General features: G+C 32.2%; 1 protein-coding gene across 6 annotated transcripts in view; it reads right to left on the reverse strand.

Moving 5' to 3' along the window:
* LOC129801790 (RNA-binding protein Musashi homolog Rbp6) overlaps positions 1 to 23,468 on the reverse strand; it is a 179,569-nt gene that overhangs the window by 124,217 nt on the left and 31,884 nt on the right. For all 6 annotated transcript variants that reach the window (XM_055847117.1, XM_055847116.1, XM_055847118.1 and 3 more), the window contains one exon: positions 10,762 to 10,843. In XM_055847117.1, the coding sequence (XP_055703092.1) occupies positions 10,762 to 10,843 (82 nt within the window). The remainder of the gene's footprint in view (positions 1 to 10,761; positions 10,844 to 23,468) is intronic.

Raw genomic sequence — 23,468 nt, forward strand, 5'->3', positions numbered from 1 at the left:
ACAAAAAACACACAAAAGACTGCAAATCGTTTGACCAATGCAAACAACAAGCGGCGACACATAGCATTGACGTTTCTTTTCACCGTGGAACATCAAAAATCGGTTCGGTTTTTGCTACATTTTGCTCCATAGATTTTGTTACTTTTTACCCCAAGTGGTCATTTTTAATAAAAGGATTTCTAGAGAAAAGAATATTTGTAAAATTCTAAAATAGATAGCGGATTCGTATTCAAAGAATATCCAGATAATTTGGGAAATATTAACCAGTGCATCAAATTTAATATAAGTAGCTAATAATTGATATCTTCTGCACGGAAAATATTTAAAAATAGGGCTAAAAATTTCGATATTTTTTATTTCTAAATTCCTTGTTCAAATTCTAACAAACTTACGACATTGAAGAAGACTTATGGCGGCTATCTATGGAAAAAAATTTAAGGCGCAATCTTATTTATCTTGGAAGATATTGAATTTTAAAATTTTCGATTTGTGACTTTTTGCCCCAGTCTCCCCTATCGATACTGCTTCATTTACATTATAGAATTTATAAAAATATATGTTTTACACAATTCTCGAAGTCTTGCCTTAGGTTAGAATAAGTAATTTGGAATCGGATCTAATTCCGAATTCTGAAATTACTTCAGTGTTTGCGATGGGTGAAGAGAAAAAGAGGACCCCGAAGAAGTACAAGCCTATAAGAAGTACAAGCTACAATCAAGAGTACTTCTTCGTGGTCTTGTTCTTTAAAAAATGTTCTTGACCTTGAAAAAAATTAAAATATATCCCAATCTGTAAAGATATGCGCACTCCAGAGCAATATCGACATTTGTTCTCAAAAAAAAAAAAAAAAAAAAAAAAACATGAGAAGAATAATAACCCTATTACCGAATATCTATCAAGTGTCTATCTAGTCTAGATAAAATTTAAAAAAAAAAACATGTTAAAATGAAGAAAAATGGAAGTAATCACGATATATCAAAAAAAATATAGATAATTTTGGAGCTAAAACAAACGACGATGAGAAAACTAAAATCTTATTAAAGATCTTAACTAACTTATGACAGGGCTTCCTGATAACTGCAAACTTTTATTTATTAGCCTCTAGTTGTGGTAATAAACAGATAAAATGAAAAGACGAACAAACATAACATCGTAATTTTTACAATTAAATTTTTAAAATAACTTTAAAATGAAATTTCAAAGAGGTTGATGTAACTTTTATAATTGAGAAAAACAAAGAGAATATATAATATCATATATGTATAATTCCATGAAATTAGAGTAAAAAAACATTATAATTTAAATTCTCTAATCCAACCTATTTGTAAACATTATATACATATAACCTCTTGGTTTTCATTTGCAGCCTCACTTGAAATTATCGATTGGAAAAGAATTTCTCTAAGTATATGAACAAAATTTGAAGAATCTATTGAAGAATACCTAGCATCCCATATTGTATAGAAAGGTATAGAATTCAAAAGGTTTTCCTCTCTTTCTCTCCAGAAAATTGAGCACTCGTGCAATCCACTGTGGATTTTTCAGCTCAACAATTCAAAAGTATGGAAATACCTACAAACTGCATTCAGCAATTGACCATACTCTCCTCTTCTTGTCCTCGTTTACTTGATCCACTTATCTTACAAACATCGTGAATATTTGAACATTCGGCGGGATGATGGAGACGGGGACTAGTGTGTTCAACTATGCAAATAGAGGCCAAATAATTGTCTCGAAGAAATGGTAAGGAAATGTTATGTGGGTGTCACCGAGTGCACACATAATAAAATTAATAATCAATTACAGAACCTGGTGGATGGAGACGCCTTGTGCACTTTTACCTCACAGAGGTAGATGTTCCATTAACTAAAACTGCTAACCACCACCCATATTTTCGATCAGGGTTGGCATTTTGGAGATTGGGTTTTGGGGCTTGAGATGGAGATGGCATCGGGGCCCGATAGTTTGGAAGGCAAACATGACCAACAATGGTGGAATAGTGCTGGAATCACTTGAATAATTTACTGAATTGTAAATTATTCGTTTGACCGTTCGATGAACTAACAAGCAAACATTTCAAACAACCACCCATCCATAGGCCACCCCATAACTCACATGACAGATGAGTCATATCAGATAATTAGTGTAAAATTTGGCTAATTGCCGCAGGGGGACGGCCTAGGACACCGCTTGAGTCTCTCGGCCCTCACATTATGTCAAATGGTGATTTAATTGTAACAAAATTCTACCTCCCAAATGTCCCCGTTTCCGATACAAAATTGAAATCTTAATTTGCCAATTTGACACATTTTGTTCGAATAATTGATAGGATTTAGTTTTCAGGACACTCATGCTGTCTCATTCATTTCCCGCAACCTATTTTGCATACAACAGCCTGCTCACTTTTATGTCCACCCAGCCAGAGAAGCAACCACCATGGCTGAAAACCATCCCCAGAAGCAGTTGTAGCATTTTAATTGGAACACAAATTTATATGAAAAATAAAATTCATACCTGTTTTTTTCTCTTTTTTTACATTTTGGGTTTTTTTTTAAGGTTTACTTTATCTAGGTCAAATTTTTAATGAAATATATCACTTATTCATTAATTTTCAACCGCTTATCTCTATCTGGACCATCGGATTAGCACACGTATACTCTAGACACACTTACGACTTAAGCCGAGAGAGAGCTTAACGTAATTATGACGTAATTCCTATCAGTTTCCCACTAACTAAGCCTTGACTAACTAAGACAGAGACTGATAAAAATGTAATCTTTCGTTATTTCGATTATAATTACGTTAAGCCGTTTCTCGGCTTAAGTCGTAAGTGTGTCTAGGGTATAAAGCCATATTGTAAAATATCATATCGATCACTCAGAATAAGAAACGAATTACTTGCAGTAGGCAGATTTTATAGGAAAGCGATTTGAAGCTGAGATTTTACATGCAGAGTATAGAATATTTGAGATTTAAAACCTCTATAATTTTGAAAATATTTATCTTTCAAGTATAATATTCAGAGGGAAGGTAGAGAGATATGTTGATCTGTTTGCTCTAATGCAGAGGTGTGCAAAAAACCGTTGAAACCGAATTAACGTCAAAATAAGTTTGTTCTGTTAGCGTTTTGACTATTGATGTACATGTTTCTCTTGACGTTAATTCGGTTTCAACGGTTCTTGCACATATCTGCTCTAATGGATTTCGACCGTTTTTTGTGTCAATAATAGTCAAAGGCGGGTTTTCGGTCTAATTTATGCTCTGCAATTTTACTTTATTATTGCCGGCGTTTCGATCCTGGCTGGGATCTTCTTCAGGGCATCAAAGTATCAAGGAGAACAATTGTCAATTTCACATAAAACGCTACTTCCCGAACTTGTACTTTTAAAGCTCTCTCACCCATCACCAGTTGAAGATTCACCCAGTTGATTATGAGTCTTCAACTGGTGATGGATGAGAGAGCTTTAAAAGTAACAAAAAAGCTTTAAAAAGTACAAGATCAGGAAGTAGTGTTTTATGTGAAATTGACAATTGTTCTCCTTGATACTTTGATGCCCTGAAGAAGATCCCAGCCAGGATCGAAACGTCGGCAATAATAAAGTAAAATTGCAGAGCATAAATTAGACCGAAACCACGCCCTTGACTAAATATATTTGCCTTCACTTTCGTCTCTTTGCCTGGCTGTTTCAGAGCAAGGGTCCAAATAAAAATAAATAGGTTTAGCCCCTTCTACCTCAACGATCAAGCCACACGGACGCGCATAACGCTATTCTGCGAAATTATCTTCTAAATCCTTAAAAATCATATTTTTTTGCTCTTCCATTGTTAATTAAAAACCTATTTAAATCATTCTTGACCCTTCTTACAATCTTAAAAATTATTTTATTTGTGAAGTGAAGTTTAAATAAAGTTAAGAAATTTTCGCCTTTCTAACCACGTTTATCATTCATTCTTATTCATCATTCTCACAGGAAAACATACCACCCCCTATAAATTCATCATTTTCCAATTCATTGAAGATTTGGTTTTTTTTTGTGAAATTTGGTCTTGTGTTTTTTTTCTACAATTTTGGGCGTTGTAGTGGTTAATTAAATGTCATTTAATATTCAAGTCAAACATTTATTTATTAGAAGTTAAAGAGCTCAATCAAAAGTATTTATAGATCGATTGTAATGATATGAGATTAATTTGAAAGGTCTTTGATTTGCGGACAATCCTTAACTGGATTAATCGATTTTGAACAGGTTATTGGATTTTTATGACAAAATTGATCATGTGACAAATGCATTGTTATGAGAAAAAAAAACTTAAATGCTTTGCCCAGCGCACAATAACTTTTGTTTGTAAACATATTTTCGGAGCTTCCAGTGAGAGGGAGTGAGATCTAGATCTAGTCATCTCGCTCACTCTCATCTCATAGGCAGTTTCCACAACTTGTTTACAAAACAAAAATTATTGTGCTTTGAGCATTATGAACAAAGACAGATATTCATTTGCTCAAACGATTTGATTGGTTTACTTTGAACTATAAATTGTATGGTGCAGTATTACATTCACAAATTCGAGTATTCTCGAATCAGTTCCTCTAATTGTCTGAAATTTATTCACGATAAGTACCTATACTTGAGTAAAGTCTGTCTCTTGGAAGCGATCTAAAGCGTGTGTACGATAAAATTTTAACAAATTATTTGTCAAGCTGTCACAATTTTGTGACAGTACAGAACGTTTTTCTTTTGTTCATATTAAAGTATCATTCATTAGTTTTGTTTTAGTGGTATTTCCATCTAATTATATTTATTAGTCAGTGAGAAATTAAACAAAAATGAAGAAAAGGTGAGAAGCTATATTTGACACGTATCTTCAAAATCCATATTTCACGTATTCACAAGAAAGAGTGACTGAGAACTCATGTGGGACCGACCGGAACGTAATTTTAGGATTCAAGGAAACCAGAACTATTGCTCAAAAACCTGGATATGGTCGAGGATATTCTGACCACCAAATGGAGCAAAATATGCTTGTATAAGATTCACCCCTTTGCTTCTACACGAGATATGACAAAAAATAGGTATCTCATCCAGCCTGGTACATAAGATCAAAAAGAGAAATTGTTTGATTACTAAAAACCGTAGTAATCAAAATCCTAAGTAAAAACCGACTACAAACAACTGCCTGGTCAGCAATTTTATACTGGAAAATCTCGTACGAGTCTAGCGAAGAAGTGCAGATTCAAGAACTACTCGAAGCTTTCAAAAATTCGTGGTTTATATGGCGATTTGCACCTGTGGCCATATGAACCAAGAGTTCTTCATGGTGGGCACAATGAACCGCGAGATTTACATAAAGGAGTACCTTCAAAAGCATCTTCTGCCGCTTTATCGTAACCAAGACATTCCTCCAATGTTCTGGGCAGACCTAGCATCCTGTCATTATACCAAGAACGCAGCATATAATGCTTTAAAGATAACATCATCTAATATGCGCCCCGTGACTGCAGCCCACCAAATAACCCAGAAATTCAGCTAATCGAGAAACACTGGAGAAACAGTTTTGCTCAGAAGTGCAAAAGGATAATCAGGAAATGACCTTGTCAAAACCATGATGACGGGTCTCAAGAGAAAAATCCGAGAATTTGGAAACCAAAAGTTAGATTGAAAAAGGCAATGAGTTCAAATAAATACTAATAAAATAAGGTTTTCAAAAATATATAACACATGATTTAAAGTTAAATAGTTTTTACATGGGAAATGTTTTTGTTTGTTAAAATTTTATCGTGGACACGCTTTAGATAGAAATTAACCTTTGATAAAAGATATATTCAAGGAAAACAAAAGGGAATAGGGCGTCCTAAATGGTGATATTGCCTGGGGCTTTAAGAAATTATTAAGAAATTAAGAACAACACTTGTGGGAGTTACAACATTTGTGTATTTTTTGAGTGCGATCTCTTATTCTGTGGAGTTGAAGATTTTTTAATTGAATATATACGTGGCCCGTTGCACCACACATGAATTGATTTCTTGCCTCGTCAAAATATGTAATAATTAGGACCTTAATCCTTGACCACAAATTTCCAATGAGCCCCGATTACTCCTTGTAGGGGGAAATGGGTCACTTTTGAATTGAAGCAGCTTTGAAATTGGACCGTCTTTAAAGTAATCTAGCTTCGAAATAGGTCTGTGATGGTAAATTATATCATGATAAGATCTAGTTTCATTTAAAAATAAGAGAAAAAAACCAATTTCTAAGCTGCCCCATTTCAAATGTGCCCCATTTCCCCCGATATAACAGATAATTTTTCCAAACACTTTATATCCAATTTGAGCAAAAAAAAAAAACAAAATACTTGGAAATTTGATTTGCTGATAATTAAAGGGTGACAAAATCTATATTTATTTAGCCTTTCTTGTATTCTTTGTCAGTTCTCAGAATTATCTCTTTTAGGAGTTTTATAAGAAAAAAGGAAAATATACAATTCAACTTCAAAGAATTATCCTAGAAGACGCTATATATGTTGCGCTTCCTCCAGCCTCCAAAAAATGTTTTGCCCGCAGAAACAATATTTGCGATATGGGTGGGAAAAAAGGAGTGAAGATGAAATTTAGCATATTTTGAGAAAAGCGTTGAGAAAATTTTCTATCCTCCTCCCTTTCATATCTTTCATCAATCACTCATCTTTCGCCTTAATATGACAAGATAAGTCTTGAGATGTTGTTCACACCCTCCAAAAGCACTTAAGTGGTTTAGTGTGTTAAAGTCTTTGAGGATTGCTGTTGAAATATTATTTCACAAATTAATGCCTCACTCACACTCAATGCTCTAGGTCAATTTCTTGCCCTATTATAATTAATGAAACTATGTGTTACCAACAGATACATTCTAATATGGATGGTGCGAGAAAAATTAATGGGGAATTTCTGGCTTTTTTCATCTTTTACGGGAGCAAAAGCTTTGTCAAAGAAATCTTCCTTTGAGAGCAAAAGAATTAAAAAGGGAAGGAAAAAAAAACAGAACAAATATACCGTGAAGATCTTCAAAAGATGAAAAATGAGGTGTTTAAAATCCTGCAGGTGATTTTTCGCTTCAGGATTCACCTGAATAGGGTGTTATATACTTATACAAAGGTACTTTTCCTGGGAGTATCATCTCAATTTGTACACCGAACTATTTAAACTCGGATTTATGCAGACACTACCATGACAGTGAATTGAATAAGCGACAAAGATGAAAAAGTTTTGTACCTATTTGTACTAACTTTTATATAAATATATTCAATAATACTGAGGTAGCATCTTAGAACAATAGCACAAGAAAACTGGCCAATACTTGCTTGAAAAAAATTATAATGTCTTTTTTTTGTTTTATATTGGTAGTATTTAACCTCCTGAATGACTTCAGCCCGCAAATAATTGTTGTCAGTTACTCTTTTATAAAATCTACATATTTCCATATGCTCTCAAGAATTTGGATAATTACAAGATCAAAAAAAGTCTATATTCCTTTTTATTGCTTAAATGGATAAATAAACTATTTAAGAATATCCCTTAGAAATTTCAAAAACCAATTCGAAGCATTTTCCGTAGATGAAAGCAAGGGAGCACCGACCAGATTACCAAACCGCTTAGGTGAACATTCAAAATGTTCAAAACTTTGAAGCACGTTTTCGCCACTTTTTTACAATTCAAACAAAAGCAGAAATGATTAATAATAATAATAATAATTATTATTATTATTTTTATTTTTATTATTATTATTATTGACCGTATAAAATGAATAAAGACTAATTCCCTTCAGGATTAAATTCGCGTCTATTTGAACTAAAAGAATTGTTCTCAACTTATTCTTCTATCTTTTACAGCATGTTGCTATCAAAATATTGTCCCAAAAATGCAGTCTTAAACTCTAAAAAGAAGTTACGAATTCACAATTTTCTTCAATTTTTTTAGTTTAAATATAAAATACTCTTATAAAAATTGAAAATATTTTCAGATTTTTTTTTTTCAAACCAGAGTTATAATCTGAAAAGTACCCGCCATTTAGAGAGTGTTGGGACAAAGTGTTCGTTATTCCGCCATTTTGTAATAGTCCTTTCAAAAAAAAAAATTAAATCGCTTTAAATATGTATAAACATAAAAAAATCAAAATTGGGCAGTTATATGTCCTCAATAAAAAAAAACAAGAACAACAGTTCGTTTTTAGCCTCCTAATTATAGAGGGGTCAGGAGTGGGTCAAGAAGACTAAAAAAAATAAAATAATTTCTCAAAATTTCTTTTTCAATACAGTCAAAAAAAAACACGATTGTGCAAACTGCTCTCTCTTGGAGTTCGAGCAGTTAAAAATATTTAAGTCAAACTCTTAGGCTTATAAAAGTACAATTTTCAAATTATATTTTCTGAAATTTTCTTTTAAAAAATTTAAAAAATCAACCATTGAGTCGTGATTTTTGTAGATTTTTTTTTTAACTCACAGTTCGATGGGCAATATTTTTTCAGAGTAAGTTCATTTGAAATTAAAAGTCTAACAATTTCGTGTTAACTGATGAGTTATAAGAGTCCTGAAAAGAAAATTCTCTAAAAAAATTAAAATTTCACTTTTTTTTCAAAAACCCTTTGTTCAAGAACTAGCATAACTCATTAGCCAAAAAGTAATTGATTTTTGGATTTCAAATGAAGCTACTCCGAGAGATTTCAATTTTCTTTCAAATTTTTAAATTCGAAAAGTTCGAATTTTCAAATTTTTCAAATTTTAAGATGATATTTTCAGAAAATATACTTTAAATGCTTCACTTTTATATGTCTAAAAGCTTGAATTAAAAAACATTTAGGTGGCCGCATAAACGCAAAACATATAATTACTTGAAAAGGACTCGAGGGTGAGCACAATAAATAAATTAATAAATAACATTAACAAATAAACAATCTCCCCTAGCCTCTAGCCCTACCTCTCCCTAAAAAAAACTGTTTTTCAGAAAACACTGTGTCAAAAAAGACAAGCTTTTTTCCATTTTCATTTTCTTTTAGCTGAGATTATTTGCAATCTCCCCAAAAATCAATTCACAATCGAATTTTCACACATTCCGAGTTACAAGCACCCCGAGTTGCACGCATTCCGAGCCCGAGGTCACCTCTAAAGAATCTCAGTTACCATAAGCTTATCTGAGCTTATCACTGGTTTTCTTCTTTTGCGTGATCTTTTACTTTACCCAGCTGAAACAATGAAAAATCTGAAAATTCGGTTTACGGAAACTTCGTATTTTACATGTATCCCGAAAATTCGAAGATTCATTGTGTTTAAAGTTACACTAATAGGGCAAGTGTGCCAAATTCCGGCCAGCTTGCAATTCCGGCCACCTTTTTTGTTCGTCGAATTTCCATGAATTTTTACTTTTTACATACCCTAGAGATTATACAATGCAAGAGTAACAAAAAAATGAGGCTTCGACAAACGAAATGACGTGAAAAAGACATTGGAAAAATTCCCGAAGAGCAAGGAACTATGAGAATGAAGGTGTCCGAAATAGGGCACCAAAGCTATGTCTACATTTTTATTCATTTTAAAATGTATTAAGAATGATTTTAAAGTAAATAAAGACGATAAACTTTCTACAAGGTTCTAAGCAACACTCCTTAAGTAGAAGGAATAAAAAAAATCAATTTCTATTAAAGATATTACATTTAAAACTTGAGACTTTCGCGCTTGCATGCAACTAGGCCGAAATTTGGCACACTTACACCCTACACTCAATTAAACATAACAGAAAATTTAACATTTTCCAAATTGGTTTGATGGTTTGAAATTTTGAAAAAACTTCTTTATAGCTTCTACACGTTATGAAAATTTTTCGCTTCCAACTGTGCTCAAAAATCGTATTAAAATGTAATTAAAATGTAATGGCGGAACTTACTAAGGAGATTTAATACTACCTTTTTTGCAAAAAGACTTACAGTGAAGTAAATAAATCTTAAAAATCGCATTAAAAATGATAATGTGGGTGGTGTGACTTAAGTCTTCTTTTTAACGTCTGAAATTAAATCCGAAAGATTGAAAGTAATAACTCAATGTGATAAATCATTTAGTAATATTTTATGTTCAACAAAAATTTGATTGTATATGAACTCAAAAAGAGAGCTATATACTTTTCAATTTTGTCACTTTACTTTTAATTTTCTTAAATTATTATTCTAATATCTTTTATAAAATTATATACTAAACTTATTCAAGAAGTTCACAATTAAATCAAGTATTTAAAAAGCTTAATGTATTATTCATAATCACACCTAATTTATACCGATTTTTTAATTTTAATTTATTCCTATCGGATTGAACTTCGTCAACGAAATCCGAAGACTATTAGTTTCACAACTCTACTGAGTCTTTTAAAACTGTGATACATAGCATAGATGATGATAGTATAGAAAGAAACAAATATGTGTGAAAAATTGAAAATAAACAAGAACAAAACTAACCATCGTGTTATATATTGTTATAGACACAAAAGTAGCAGAAATAAACTAATTCGAGACAATTTACATAGAGTTTTACACATGTCTAGAAATTGTTATTCAAGTATTTTCAACAAAATAAAATCTAATCATAAAAAATAAATAAAATACATATAACAAACTACGTGGGATTAATTTTAAGTTAAAATGTTTATTTTACTTGGATATGCTTTAGTAAATGTCTAAGGGTTTTTTTTTTAAATTAGAAAACTACATACTAAAAAGGTTTTCAATATGACAATTTTCCAAGAAAACTCACCTCGATCTTCTAGTTGTGGGATCCTTCATCACCATTACTTCTGTAATTTCTCCAAATTTACTAAAATAGTCTCTCAGACTCTCTGTGAAGAAAAGGAAAAAAAAAAACTTATTAGTTCATGTGTCATTGCAGTTGCATGACTTACAATTAATAGCAGAAATATCCTCATGCAAATGAATTATCTGCTAATAATTTTATTTAGTGCTACTATATCTAATTAACTCCCATATTTATGTACTGCCAGTCAATCCAGCCGCTTATTTATATTCTAAAGAAGAACGTTGAATGAGACAAGGCGCAAGACTGAAATTAAACCGTCTGTCAGTATTTGTTGGGTGACTCTGCTGGTGTATTAAAAGCGGGAATATACAAGATCTAGAAGAAATGAATGACTTATGCTTCAGTGACTATCTTTTACGAATGAAACAGTTGAATATACCTTATTTATTTTCTCACCCATTTCAACTTCGATAAACAAAAGTGCATCAAAAAGATATATATCCCCCAACAGGGCGACAATAAGACCATTCTTCATATTCTTTAACAATTTTTCCCCTCTGTAATTTTCTTCATGACAAAAATGCTCACACTCTTTAGAAATATTCTGCGTGAAAATAGAAAAACTTTTTCCAACAGACTCTTCTATATATATTTCACTTTTATGTTGTCCAGGAAGCATGATTAAACTTTTATGAGATTCTAAGAGGGAGCCCCAAGGACAGAAAATCATTCTGACACATTCCTTTCCAATTTTTGATGCAAGTTCCTCATGTCACGTTTGGTGATAAAAAAAACTTTTATTTGGATAATTGAAAAAGGGACGAGGAAAATCTTATCATAAAGAAAACAAAACTTTTTTTTACTTATTTTTAAACAAAGTACAACTGAGAACTAGAATGTATAAAACATTCTCTGTAAATTTAAAAAAAAAATGAAAAAGAGATGACAAACCCTACCAACTTTACGGAATGCTTGAACTCACGAAATAAAGATTTTCATAAATTACTTTTACGCGTGGATTTTATATCCAAAACGGTTTCCTACAGATATAAATTGGGTTATAAATTTTAAGATTTAACCTTAAAAAATTGAATAAAGAAATGATATGTGTTTATTTCCATATAATCGAAGAAATGTTCGCTTAGACCTTAGACACATTTTAAACATAACCGAAAAGTTAAAAAAAAAAACTTAAAATACGTTTTCAAAACAATCCAAAAAATATGGAGGAGAATCACGGGTAAGGAAGCCATCTTTTTCAAAGGATGAAGAACACCTTCGTTGATCGTCAATAAAAATTTTGTTTCACCTCAAGAAGAAAAACAAATTTTCTTTGCAACCCAGAGTTAGATTTCTTGAAGTTCATTGTATTTAGACAATTGGAAGATATACCAGCAGTAAATCACTTAGGAAGGTTTAAACGATTATAATTTAGAAAAAATTACTTTTCTTAATTTTCTTAAGCGTAATTGAAAATCTACATTCAGACCGAAAACTGTGAGCAAGACAGAAAATTTGTTTTTCTTCTTGAGGTAAAACAAAATTTCCACTGGCAATCACCGGAGGTGTCCTCATAGAATTATTCATCACACTAATCGAATATCCAACAAAACTTTACTAAATTTTAAAGAAAAAGCATTATCTAGTTATCGATATTTTCGAAAATCGACTTATGTTTTTATCAAACACCAGAAGCTTGTATCTCTTATAATTTGGCCTCTAGCAACTGTTACGAGATTTCGGACAAATAAAAGATTTAAAAAAAAATATTCAGAAAAGATAAATCAATTACCGTGGAACAACAATCGGGGTAATTTACCGATTCTTTACGGATTAGGACCGATGTAGCCGAGTTAGAAATTTGAAGACTTTCGAAAAGTTTTTTGATCATAAGTATGTCTATTCACTTTGACAACCTTCAAAACATATTCGAGAATTAAAAAACCCTAAAGAGTCAAGTTCGCAGTAATCCAAAAAACTTGTTTTTGGAAGGAAAGAATGGGTGGGAGAAAAAGCTTAAAACAGACGGACAGACGGACGACGCGTTTTCGAGAAATCCCAAAAAAAACTGGGGGGAGAATGAGGGGCATGTTAACGATACTTGGGTCGACTTATGGGGAGGTCCCCCGAAGGTCCCAAGTCTCTATCTCTAACCGTTTGGCCTCTAGAGCTGTCGACAGTCGGACGGACAGACGGACAAACAGCGTTACGATATTTCTCAGAAATCGTCTGAAACGCGAAGATTTGTTAGCAAAAGTGGTCACCGGGAGATGGAAGGTGGAAATTTGAGGCAGGGGGGGGTATAAAATTGAGGGATTATAATACTGCTCTCTCCATGGAGTTCGAGCAGTAATAAAATCTGGAGATTATGATGAATTATTGGAAGTCGCCGAAGAAGCCTGAACCGTTTGTGGTTCAGGTCGGTGACCATTTGAAAAAAAAGCGAATTATTTGTACTATTCTCTGTTTGATTTCAAGCAGTTACACAGTAGACTCTCACTCAATTGGCTCTTTTTCAATCGGGCACAAAATTTTGTTGACAATTTTCACGTTTTATTTTAAAGCAGGTTTGTCCAAATTCGCTGTAGTTCCTCTTGTTTTATCTTGATTCATTATATTTGAGCGCTTTTTGTGGAATTTACAAAGATTTTTTTGATGCTCAAATCTCACGATAATTTGGATGACATTTTGGTCCATATGCCCAATTGAGAGAAAGTCTACTGTATAGTATTTTACAATTAATTGTCAATTAATATATATGTAGTCTATGTCTATATTTTCTCGTAATTTGAAGATATAATAATAAAATATTGTATCCTGAATACCGGATAATCTATTCAATTATTCAAATGATTCATTCCTCCATATTATATCAATTAGATCATCAAATAAGCATGCTACACAACAGATTGACAGAGTTTATTTGTTAGCATTATCGACATGTAATTAAATATTTAATACCACAGAATATTTCAGTCTCATCGTCTCCTCTGATTGGCTAGTGAGCTTTGAATTCGTTGAATCCTCAGTAAGCCCATTCAAACGCGATGGGGCTAAAACATTTTGAAAGATTAAAATCGTATACCATAAGATGTTAAACATTTTGGAAACATTTCTAATAAAATATTTGGGTATTCACCCAAAAAGCTTAGTATGAATGTTTTTCCTCGTAAGTATTAAATTCTTAAACAAATAATATTTTTAAATTTGAAAACTAATTTCATGAAAATGATATCCGTTTTATGTCAAAAGAATTGTTTTTGTAAATTATTGAATTACAAAATGATTTGAAAGAACATGCCTTTAATTTAGATTTTTTTTTTGATTGAAAACAAAATCCAGCTGACACACATTCTCGAGATTTAAGGCAGTTTAACGAGTTGTAGAGCACCACCCTGTGGTCGTATCTCAATAAATATTTACATTATTGGTTGGTGAGCATCTTATTGTGAAAATAAAATATTTACGATCATCTCAAAATCTGGGGGAACAGCCACGAGAAAATCCACCAAATGTGTCACTCTCCGACTTTCGGCAATAAAAGTTCTGCTGAGTGGATAAAAAGGAAAAAAAAGAGGAGAAAACTAAAACGGAAGGGAAGTGGATAATCTTCAAAGTGTTCTTATTATTATGGTTTTTGGATGAGTGTTTGGAAGTCATACAGACATGATAATTAGACTAATTTGGATTCGATTCAAAAAATCCAGCAAAACACAACCCCAAACATTTTTTTTGATTGTTATGGCCCTCTTCTAAAAATATTCACGTGCCGATAAAATTTGTTGATTCAGACACATATCGTTCTTTTGATGATAGTCTCTGTCTCTCTGCCTTTTCCTATCTTTTTTTTCTGAGAGATTCTCAGATAAAAAAAATCCTTTGGTTAAAGAACATTTTCCACTTCCCGATATGACTTTCAACCCTTCTCTCAGTATAATTCTCTATCTCCGCCAAGCCGCGAGCAATTTAGTACAGAGAAAACAAGAATTTTTGCATTTAAACTATGGCTGTACCTCTATGCTCATATTCCAAAAAATCTTTTTAAATTTTTAATTTTATATTAAAATATAACAAAAAAGAGGTTGGGCACGAAATAATGTCATTTGAGGAAAGGTCACCGAAGACCGGAAGTCGATATCTCTTACCGTTTAAGCTCCAGAACAGTGCAAAGTTGAAAAAAAAGTCGATTATATAACTGCTCTCTCTTTGAGTTCGAGCAGTAAAAAAATAATATGTATATTGATCATTGACTTTGGATCTAAAGACAATGGTATTGATACAACCGTTTTCTAGTCATTTGTCTCCTTATTTTCTGTCTCAATTTAGAAACGAAACGGGTATTGATATTTTACTTTGGCATACGCGATCTAAAAAAAAAAATAAATCTATGAGCTCATATTACACATTTGATAAAATATAATATTCTTTAAAATATGTTATGATTTTCAAACATACAGTAGACTTTTCTAATTTGGTTCTTTTAAGATTGGACTACTTTTTAATTCAGGCAGCAATTCCAAAAAAAAAATTTGGTGATATTTTGCATTTACTTATGAGTTATAATTTTCAAATGAAGCAAATATATATCCCGCGATTTTTCGTAATTGTGTTGTGATTCATTATTTTCAAGGGGTTTTCGTGGAATTTACACGATTATTAGTGAGTAAATTCAGTATGAGTAGTAGATAAACAAAAAGTTGTTGAATTTCGGAAAAATCCCCCAAAAATAGGTCAAAAATGCGGTTTTTCCAATTTTGCAAAAAATTGGTCCAAGCTTTTTCAACGATTTTTGGACAAGTTTTAAAGCATGTCTTGACAAACATTTCGCCCAAACATACCTATGACCGGAAAATTCGCCATTTTGAATTTTTGAAGGTCAAAGTTCAACCACTTTGGGAGGCTCATTTTTCAACCGATTTGGTTAAATTTGGATTTTTTTAGAAAGGTACTACAATATCGAACCCGGCTGCATCGGTCTTCATCGGTAATGAACCGGTTAAGTACCGATTTTTAAATAATTTTACATCCCCAATAATTGATATTCCCTAAAAATAATGTTTTTTTCAATTTTTCTCAAAATTGGCCCAAGCTTTTTCAATGATTTTCGGATATGTTTCAGAGCTGGTCCAGGCGAATATTTCGCCCAAACATACTTATGACCGGAAAATTCGCAATTTTGAATTATTGAAGGTCAAAGGTCAAATACTTTGGAAGCTTTATTTTCCTTTTTGGTTAAATTTGGATTTTTTAGAAAAGTATTGCAAATTAGAACCCGGCTGCATCGGTCTTCATCGGTAATGAATTGGTTAAGTATCGATTTTTTTATTTTAAAATGCTTTTATGATTTATGAATCAATTTGATCTCTAGTAAGATTAGTTATTCCAAAAGATTATGCAAAAAGCTAATTCACGGTGAGCTCTATCTCGTGTGTTCGTGCATTCCACAAAGCTGAGACGCTTTGCCATCTCTTTTTCATTCATAACCTGTAATATTTTATTCAGGTGAATCCCATCAGAGGGCTTACATAGGTAAGACGAGACACTGTGACTGACCCATTCTGTTTAAAAGACGAAGATAGAATTTTTGCATTTATTCTTGCATCGTTTGCCGCACTGCTAAAATGCCGGGAGTCTTTTTGGCAGAGGGATGTTATTTCAATTTAATGTAAATTCTATGTGTTCCTCGAAGCCTTATACATATTTAATAAAATGGCCCAAACGAAGCTAAATTGTTTCCTGAAGAGGCAACTTATTGTCAATTTTAATGTTACTCAATGAAATATTAATCTGCACCTTGTACGAAAGAGTTGATTTGTGTTCTTTTTAGCCATTAAAAAAGGTATATTAATTCCCAAATAAGGTTAGACTTTGCATAAAATACATGTCCTCGATGGATTCTAAAGTGAAGCTACAAATGAAATATTGCAAACCTCTTCTAAATAATTTTTTAAGAAATTGCAATACCATCAAAAATTAAAAACAAAAAAAAATTATTCAACATTTTTTTTTAAATATTATCAGAAGACAGGATAAAATTAGGTTTGAAAAAAAAATACGTAGTAAGGACCTGAAGAAGTAATAGATGAGAAGTCAATGTTGGGATTGTGAAATAGGTTGGCAAGTCTCATATAAATATTTAGTACATAAAATGCAAACTTTTGCACTATTACGTGCTCAATGCTAAATCTGGAAAACTTCCAGAAATGTTTGCGTAATTACACACACCGATTTATGCTCTGCTCGTCCACATACAATGCCCAGGAAATGTTTAGTGTCACTCGTAATTATGCAACAAATTCATTCAGTAGACACAAATTGTTTTACATAAAATATTCCCTCCGTCCGAACGTCTCACTTCTCAGCATTCTTTTCCGGATCCAAGTCCGCACACCATACCATCATTCCCTTTTTCAAGGAGAGAATATCATATCCTTGAGAAAGTCGACAAAAGTTTCTTGCCACTGAGATAGTGACTAGAGTTAGGGTAAAAGAAAAAATTAAAAGGATTTTCTCTTCCAAAGTCCAATAGAAAAGAAAACTTTCAATGAAACTTCCTCTTTCGACCAAAGTGAAATGAAGTTGTTCAAACTGTCCAAAAGTGTTTAGGGGAGCAATGTTTGTGCCCTTCTCTATAAATTTTCAAAATTTACATGCAATCCCCATCACAAAAATCATTCTTTCTCCAACAACAGATTTTTTTTTGTTCAGAATGCGTAATTTTCGTGCATAGAATAATTTAAATATTCATATATTATAATTCCAAAATTCACCACAGAAAGTGTTAATTTAACGTAAATTGTACAGTAAAATGCAACTTTTACCCACACAAAAACATATTTTTCAAGTTCTAAAACTACAAATGTTATTCAACGGGTGAAAGTTTGGTATAGCATGAATAAAAAATAACATGTAAACTTAAAACCACATTAATCACGGATACTGAATTCCCAAAATTTAGTTTTATTCCCAGTTTCACTTGCACAATTACCAGTTTTAACACTCTTGCTGAGCACCATATTCATCTAATAAACAATTTGCGGTTCAAAACACTTAAGAATGAGTGTAAAGTTATTCGAGGAAACTATTCAGTGTGTATACGAGTATGTTGCTATTGGAAAGTTGGTTATCTCAGGGTGGAATATTTTTTGGACTTCTTTTCTCGGATGCCTTAACCTATCCCTATTGCTCTTTTTTATCGCGAAAATGCTGAATAATCACAAATGAATTCTGAACAATAATCTTATATTTTTATTTGTAAATTTTGGATAAGAATTCACTGATACTGTATATAAAGTTGAACTGAACAGTTATACGTAATAAATGATACTTTATGAGATAGTCACAGTATGACTTTTTTAATGCTTGAATTCAAAGAGAGAACAAAAGTTATACAAACCGCTTTTATAAGACGTAGGTCTACAGCTGAAACAGTTAAAGATATCGACTTACGGTTTTTAGTAAATCTACCTCTCCCCCCGCCGCCACAAGTGAACATTGTCTCTTTAATCGTTTTTTTTTGTTTTTTAGAAGCTTACTGACATTGAATTTTTCGAAATCAAAGCTTAAACTTAAACTCTCTAGAGGGCCTATTTCTCAAGTGATTTGCTAAAGTTTGAATTTCTTTGAAAGTTCTTGAAATTTCCAACCCTGCGCTGTAAAATATCGGTAAACGACTTATAATTGAATTATCTTAATCGAATTTCTTAAGTCCGAGAAGTTGGTTAGAAATTTAAAATTTCCAATCCGGTTGTATCGGTAAACTGTAAAAAATTGATCAGAAAATACTTAGGAAGGTTTTTGTGTTGTAGAAATATTTTTTACCGTAGGGTAAGTGTACCAAATTTCGGCATAGTTGCATGCAAGCACGAAAGTCTCAAATTTGAAATGCAATATTTTTAATACAAATTGATTTTTTTATTACTCCTTTTTAAGGAACGTTGCTTGGAAACTTAAACACAATTTATTGCTTTATTTTCTCTAAAATTATTCTTAATACTTTTTAAAATGAATAAAAATGTAGACATAGCTTTGGTGGCTTATTTCGACCATTTTCATTCTCATAGTTCCTTGACCTTTCGAAATTCTTTCAAAGTCTTTTTCACATCATGTTCTTCGACTAAGTGACATTTTTTGTTAGTTTTTGCATTGTATAATCTATAGAGTATGAGTATGAAATTTGAGAAACAAAAAAAGTGGCTGATGTCGTTGTTCTCTTTATTTTTTAATGGCAATTAAAAAATAAAGAGAAGAACGACTAAAAAAAGACTGAGAATCCATTTTCCGACATCATCTACATCCACAAGGTCGTAACAAATCATCGTAAAAAAAGTGGCCGATATTGCAAGCTAACCGGAATTTGGTACATCTAGCCTATATCTTTTCAGTTAGGGGCTAAATGGAATAGATTATTATCTTCCGGTCTTTGGTAACTCCCTCCGCCCTCATATTACAATTTTTCCATCTTGCCTTTTCTAAACCATGTTTTTCAGCTTTAAAGTGCTTTTAATGTAGAAAGTCAAATCATTCAAAATTGCGCAATACAAGTTGATATTCCAAAGATCAATTTTATTGTTCGATTCGATTCAAGTTCATTCAAGAACCATTAGCATGACCATAGTTTTGCACCCACTTAAACTTTCGTCTCCAAAAAAAATCTCTTTTTTCCGAAAACGCAAAGTGTTATTTTTCAGTTTTGGACTTGCTTTGCAGGTGAACCATCACGAAAATGGTCTTCTATATTATTTTTAAAAACGTTTTAAAAAAGTCTCTTTTAAAAGTCACTGGAAAGAGTATTTATCATCCAATTTTGACAAATTTAGAGTTTTTGAAAAATACTTAAAATGTCTGTCTTCTTATCCCGGCCTATTATGAACCAAAAATTGAAAGAAAGTTGAGTATCATCCGATAGTTGATAGATAGTCTTGTGCTCATAATAAATTCTGTTAAAATAGTGATGTGGTTAACACAGAAATCACGTTTCTCTCATAATTAAAAGACTACGGTGATATCAATTTCAGCATTAACAAGAATAAGAATTGAATTGCTATCAGTGAAATGCAGCAGTAAAGAAAATTGGTTCCTTCTATACGATTCAATTGTGAAGAAAATTGAAGAAAATCGTCAATTGTTGGCTGATCGATTGATATATTCTTTTCAATCGTGCCAATCGCATTAATTCACGTCTGCTGAGTGCAAATGTGTTGAGAGTCAGATTTAAGTGGTGACTAATTGAAATACAATTTATTTTTATAGCCAGTTTAATTGAAATTAATTTATAAAAGTCCTTTTGGTTTTGAGGACTATTTCTGAGCCACAGATTTCTTCCTCGTTATATTTGCATCTGAGAAAGTGCATTCCACCTCAAAACCACAATGAATTGGGATGCTATTTTGAAGCAAAATTGCTTATAAATAGCTCATCATCGTACTTCATATACTTGCATCTCATATATTATGGGAAATTTTCATATAATTAGTATTCCCATCGCATAATGTCAGCCTGATGCAGCTCAATGAATAGAATTTTTCTAGCTTGGGCATTTTCCGCGCAATTTTCCCACCCAAAATGTCCCTTTTTCCAACGTCATCCAGCACATAACAATACCATTAAAAAAAAAACCAACCCAAATTGACACACAGAATGAATGAATATAAAGTTAAAAAAAAAGTTACGAGAAACACGAGAAAATATCGCGTGCGTGGATAATAATTGATGTCATTCTTCAATTACACCACATTTAATTTCAATTTGATGCCACATTCTAAATAGAAGGTTTCATCATCATCTTCTCTCTGTATTAACCTTTTTTCACCAGCCAAGTTTTTCTAATTTTTATTGTTCTATTCTCTTCGATAAAACTCCAAGTTATGCATTTTTCCCGCGACTTCTTCCTGCATGAAATTGAAGATAAAAATGACAAAAAACACGAAAAGGGCAATATGTCACTGTAGGTTTTCTCGCCAAAAACTAGCAGAAGATAAGAATTTTGACCTATAAGCCTAGAGGGAAACTCATTTAAGACAAAAATGTACAAACCATAATGATATAAGAAAATATTATTCTCGAATTTTCTTTTACTCAAAGACTTCATTACTACTGTGAATTTAAATTAAAAGTCCAAAAAATAAACAAATCTGAATCACCAAAATTAAACAAAATTAAAAAAAAAAAACAAAACGTAAGAGTTTTATGCCAAAAATAGGCACAGGTTGATCCTCGAGAATATTAAGAACAATAATTTGGCGGTAAAGCATGAGCGCAAATTCAATATATAGGGGAGACTGGGGCAAAAAAGTCACAAATCGAAAAATTCAACATTCAATATATTCCGAGGTAAAAAAGATAGCGGCTCAATTTTTTTCTATAGATAGCTTCCATAGACCTTCTTCAATGTCGTGAGTTTCTTAGAATTCGAACAAGGAATTTAGAAAATAAAAAATATCGAAATTTTTAGCACTATTTTTGAAATATTTTCTTTGCAGAAGATAACAATTATAATCTACTTATTTTCCAAAATTGATGCACTGGTGAATATTTTCCAAATAATTTGTATTTTTTGAATTCGAATCCGCTATCTATTTTAGAATTTCACAAAAGTTCTCTTCTCCAGAAATCTTTTTATTAAAAATGGCCACTTGGGGTAAAAAGTAACAAAAGGTATAGAGCAAAAAGTAACAAGAAAGCGAAGCAATTTCTGATGTCTCACGGCGAAAAGAAACGTCATTATCATGTTTCGCCGCTTGTTGTTTGCATTGGTCAAACGATTTGCAGTCTTTTGTGTGTGTGTGTTTTTTTTCTAAAATAGCTTGAAAAGCGCATTTCTCGTTTTCTCACTTTTCTCGTAGAGAAAACGGTGTTTTACAAAGGTGTAGGTGAATAAATTTTCTATGAAAATATGTCCTCTAGGTATTTTTTCAAATTTACGGAAGCCTGTAATTAAGCGAATCAAAATATGATAATACCCAATGTCGTAGTACTATTTGCCCCAGCATTTTTGAGAATAGTCACAAAATTACCTTTTAGAAATTGGCTCGATAAACGTATTTCCTTACAAAATAGAGGAATATTACTTTCACAGAGTTGTAGAGCGGTAAATTTCCTACAAAACTGCGCTAATTAGAAATTTTTGAAGCGTTCGAGTAGCTTGTAAAAAAATAAAATATCCGTTTTGTGACTTTTTGCCCCAGTCTCCCCTACTGAGGATTTAGGATCAATGATTAAAAGTTTCTTGTATAAACTGGTAATTATTCTATAGTCTTGTTTTCTAGTATTGAGTTCTAAAACACTTTTCATACGGAAAGGATTACTGACCAGTCATTCCAATCTTTTCACTTTAAAATTTTGCGATTGTATATTTTTGCGCATCGTTACTCTCCCTGTGCTTTGAATGCAATTCATACATATTTCGAAAAGTGCCCAAAAACATTAAAAGCAAAGCTAATTATTTTTGCCAGTTAGTGGCACTTAAGCCACAATTCTGAATAGTTTTTGTTAACTTTTGATCTTTAAAAATCAATAAAAAATTAGACAAATCGTCTCCTCAAAATGAAACTGTTGTAACTGCATTTTTTTGTATCTACAATCATAGCAAACGACGCTTCGTGATTATAGATGGCAGATTTCATGAAATTTCACCGTAGTCTCCATCTACAATAGGCGGAAAACGTGAAATTTCATGAAATTTGCATCACGAATCGTGATGCGTCATTAGCAACAAATGCTGATACAAATTAAATGCACTTAGGACAGTTTCATTTTAAGGAGACGAAATATAGCCACAATAAGCCTAAAATTACTTTGTTGTGGCTTATCCGTAAAGTCCTTCCCGTGCCCGTATGTTCTCATGTGTATAACTTTTGTCTTGAGACGAAATCTTCACCCTTTACTCGGCTAGTCACTCAGTAGGGCAGACTGGGGCAAAAGGTGACAAAATTAAAAATTCATCGTCTTCCAAGATAAAAGAGACCTAGCTAGACTATTCAAATTATTGCCATATATAGCATTCATGAACCTCAATAACCGTACAAACTTTTAATGGAAAGCGAGGATTATGAAAAATGTAAAACATTGAAATTTTCAGCCCTGTTTCTATAGGATTTTTTTTTTGAAACTTCATATTGGCCGATTTGGAAACAGATTTAAAAAAAATATATTTAAAGTGTATTTCACTTTAAAATAGAGACAAATGATCAAAATATATCAATCGGATTTGTTTTTCATTTACGAAACTAAAATTTGACGGGTCCCAATCAAAATCCCGAATTCTTAAAAGTTATCAATTTTCTGTGTCTTAGGAAATGATTCTACACATTATCCTCCATATAATTTCATTCCTTTCAGGATTTTAAACATTCTGGATTTTGGCCTTCGAGATTTTGTCCCTTTCGGGATTTTGGCTGCCTCCGAATTTGACAATTTATCACAGCCCGATACTACCTGCCCCAATAGCTTAAATAATTTACACAAAATCGACTTTTAGAAAATAGCTCAAAAAGTACATTTTTTACGACATAGATGAAAATTAACTTTACCAAAGTTGTAGAGCTGTAAATTTCTCTAAGATTTTGATTAATCTTCTCTGGTCTTAGCCAACGAAAAAAATGTATCTATTTTGTGACTTTTTGCTTCAGTGACAAGTGCCAAAATAGAGTACTATTATCTATGGGCACCGTTGCTCAGAGATTCGCACCACATAAGCCTTATGTGTT

The sequence above is a fragment of the Phlebotomus papatasi genome, chromosome 2 (assembly GCF_024763615.1).
Source record: "Phlebotomus papatasi isolate M1 chromosome 2, Ppap_2.1, whole genome shotgun sequence".
Taxonomy (NCBI): domain Eukaryota; kingdom Metazoa; phylum Arthropoda; class Insecta; order Diptera; family Psychodidae; genus Phlebotomus; species Phlebotomus papatasi.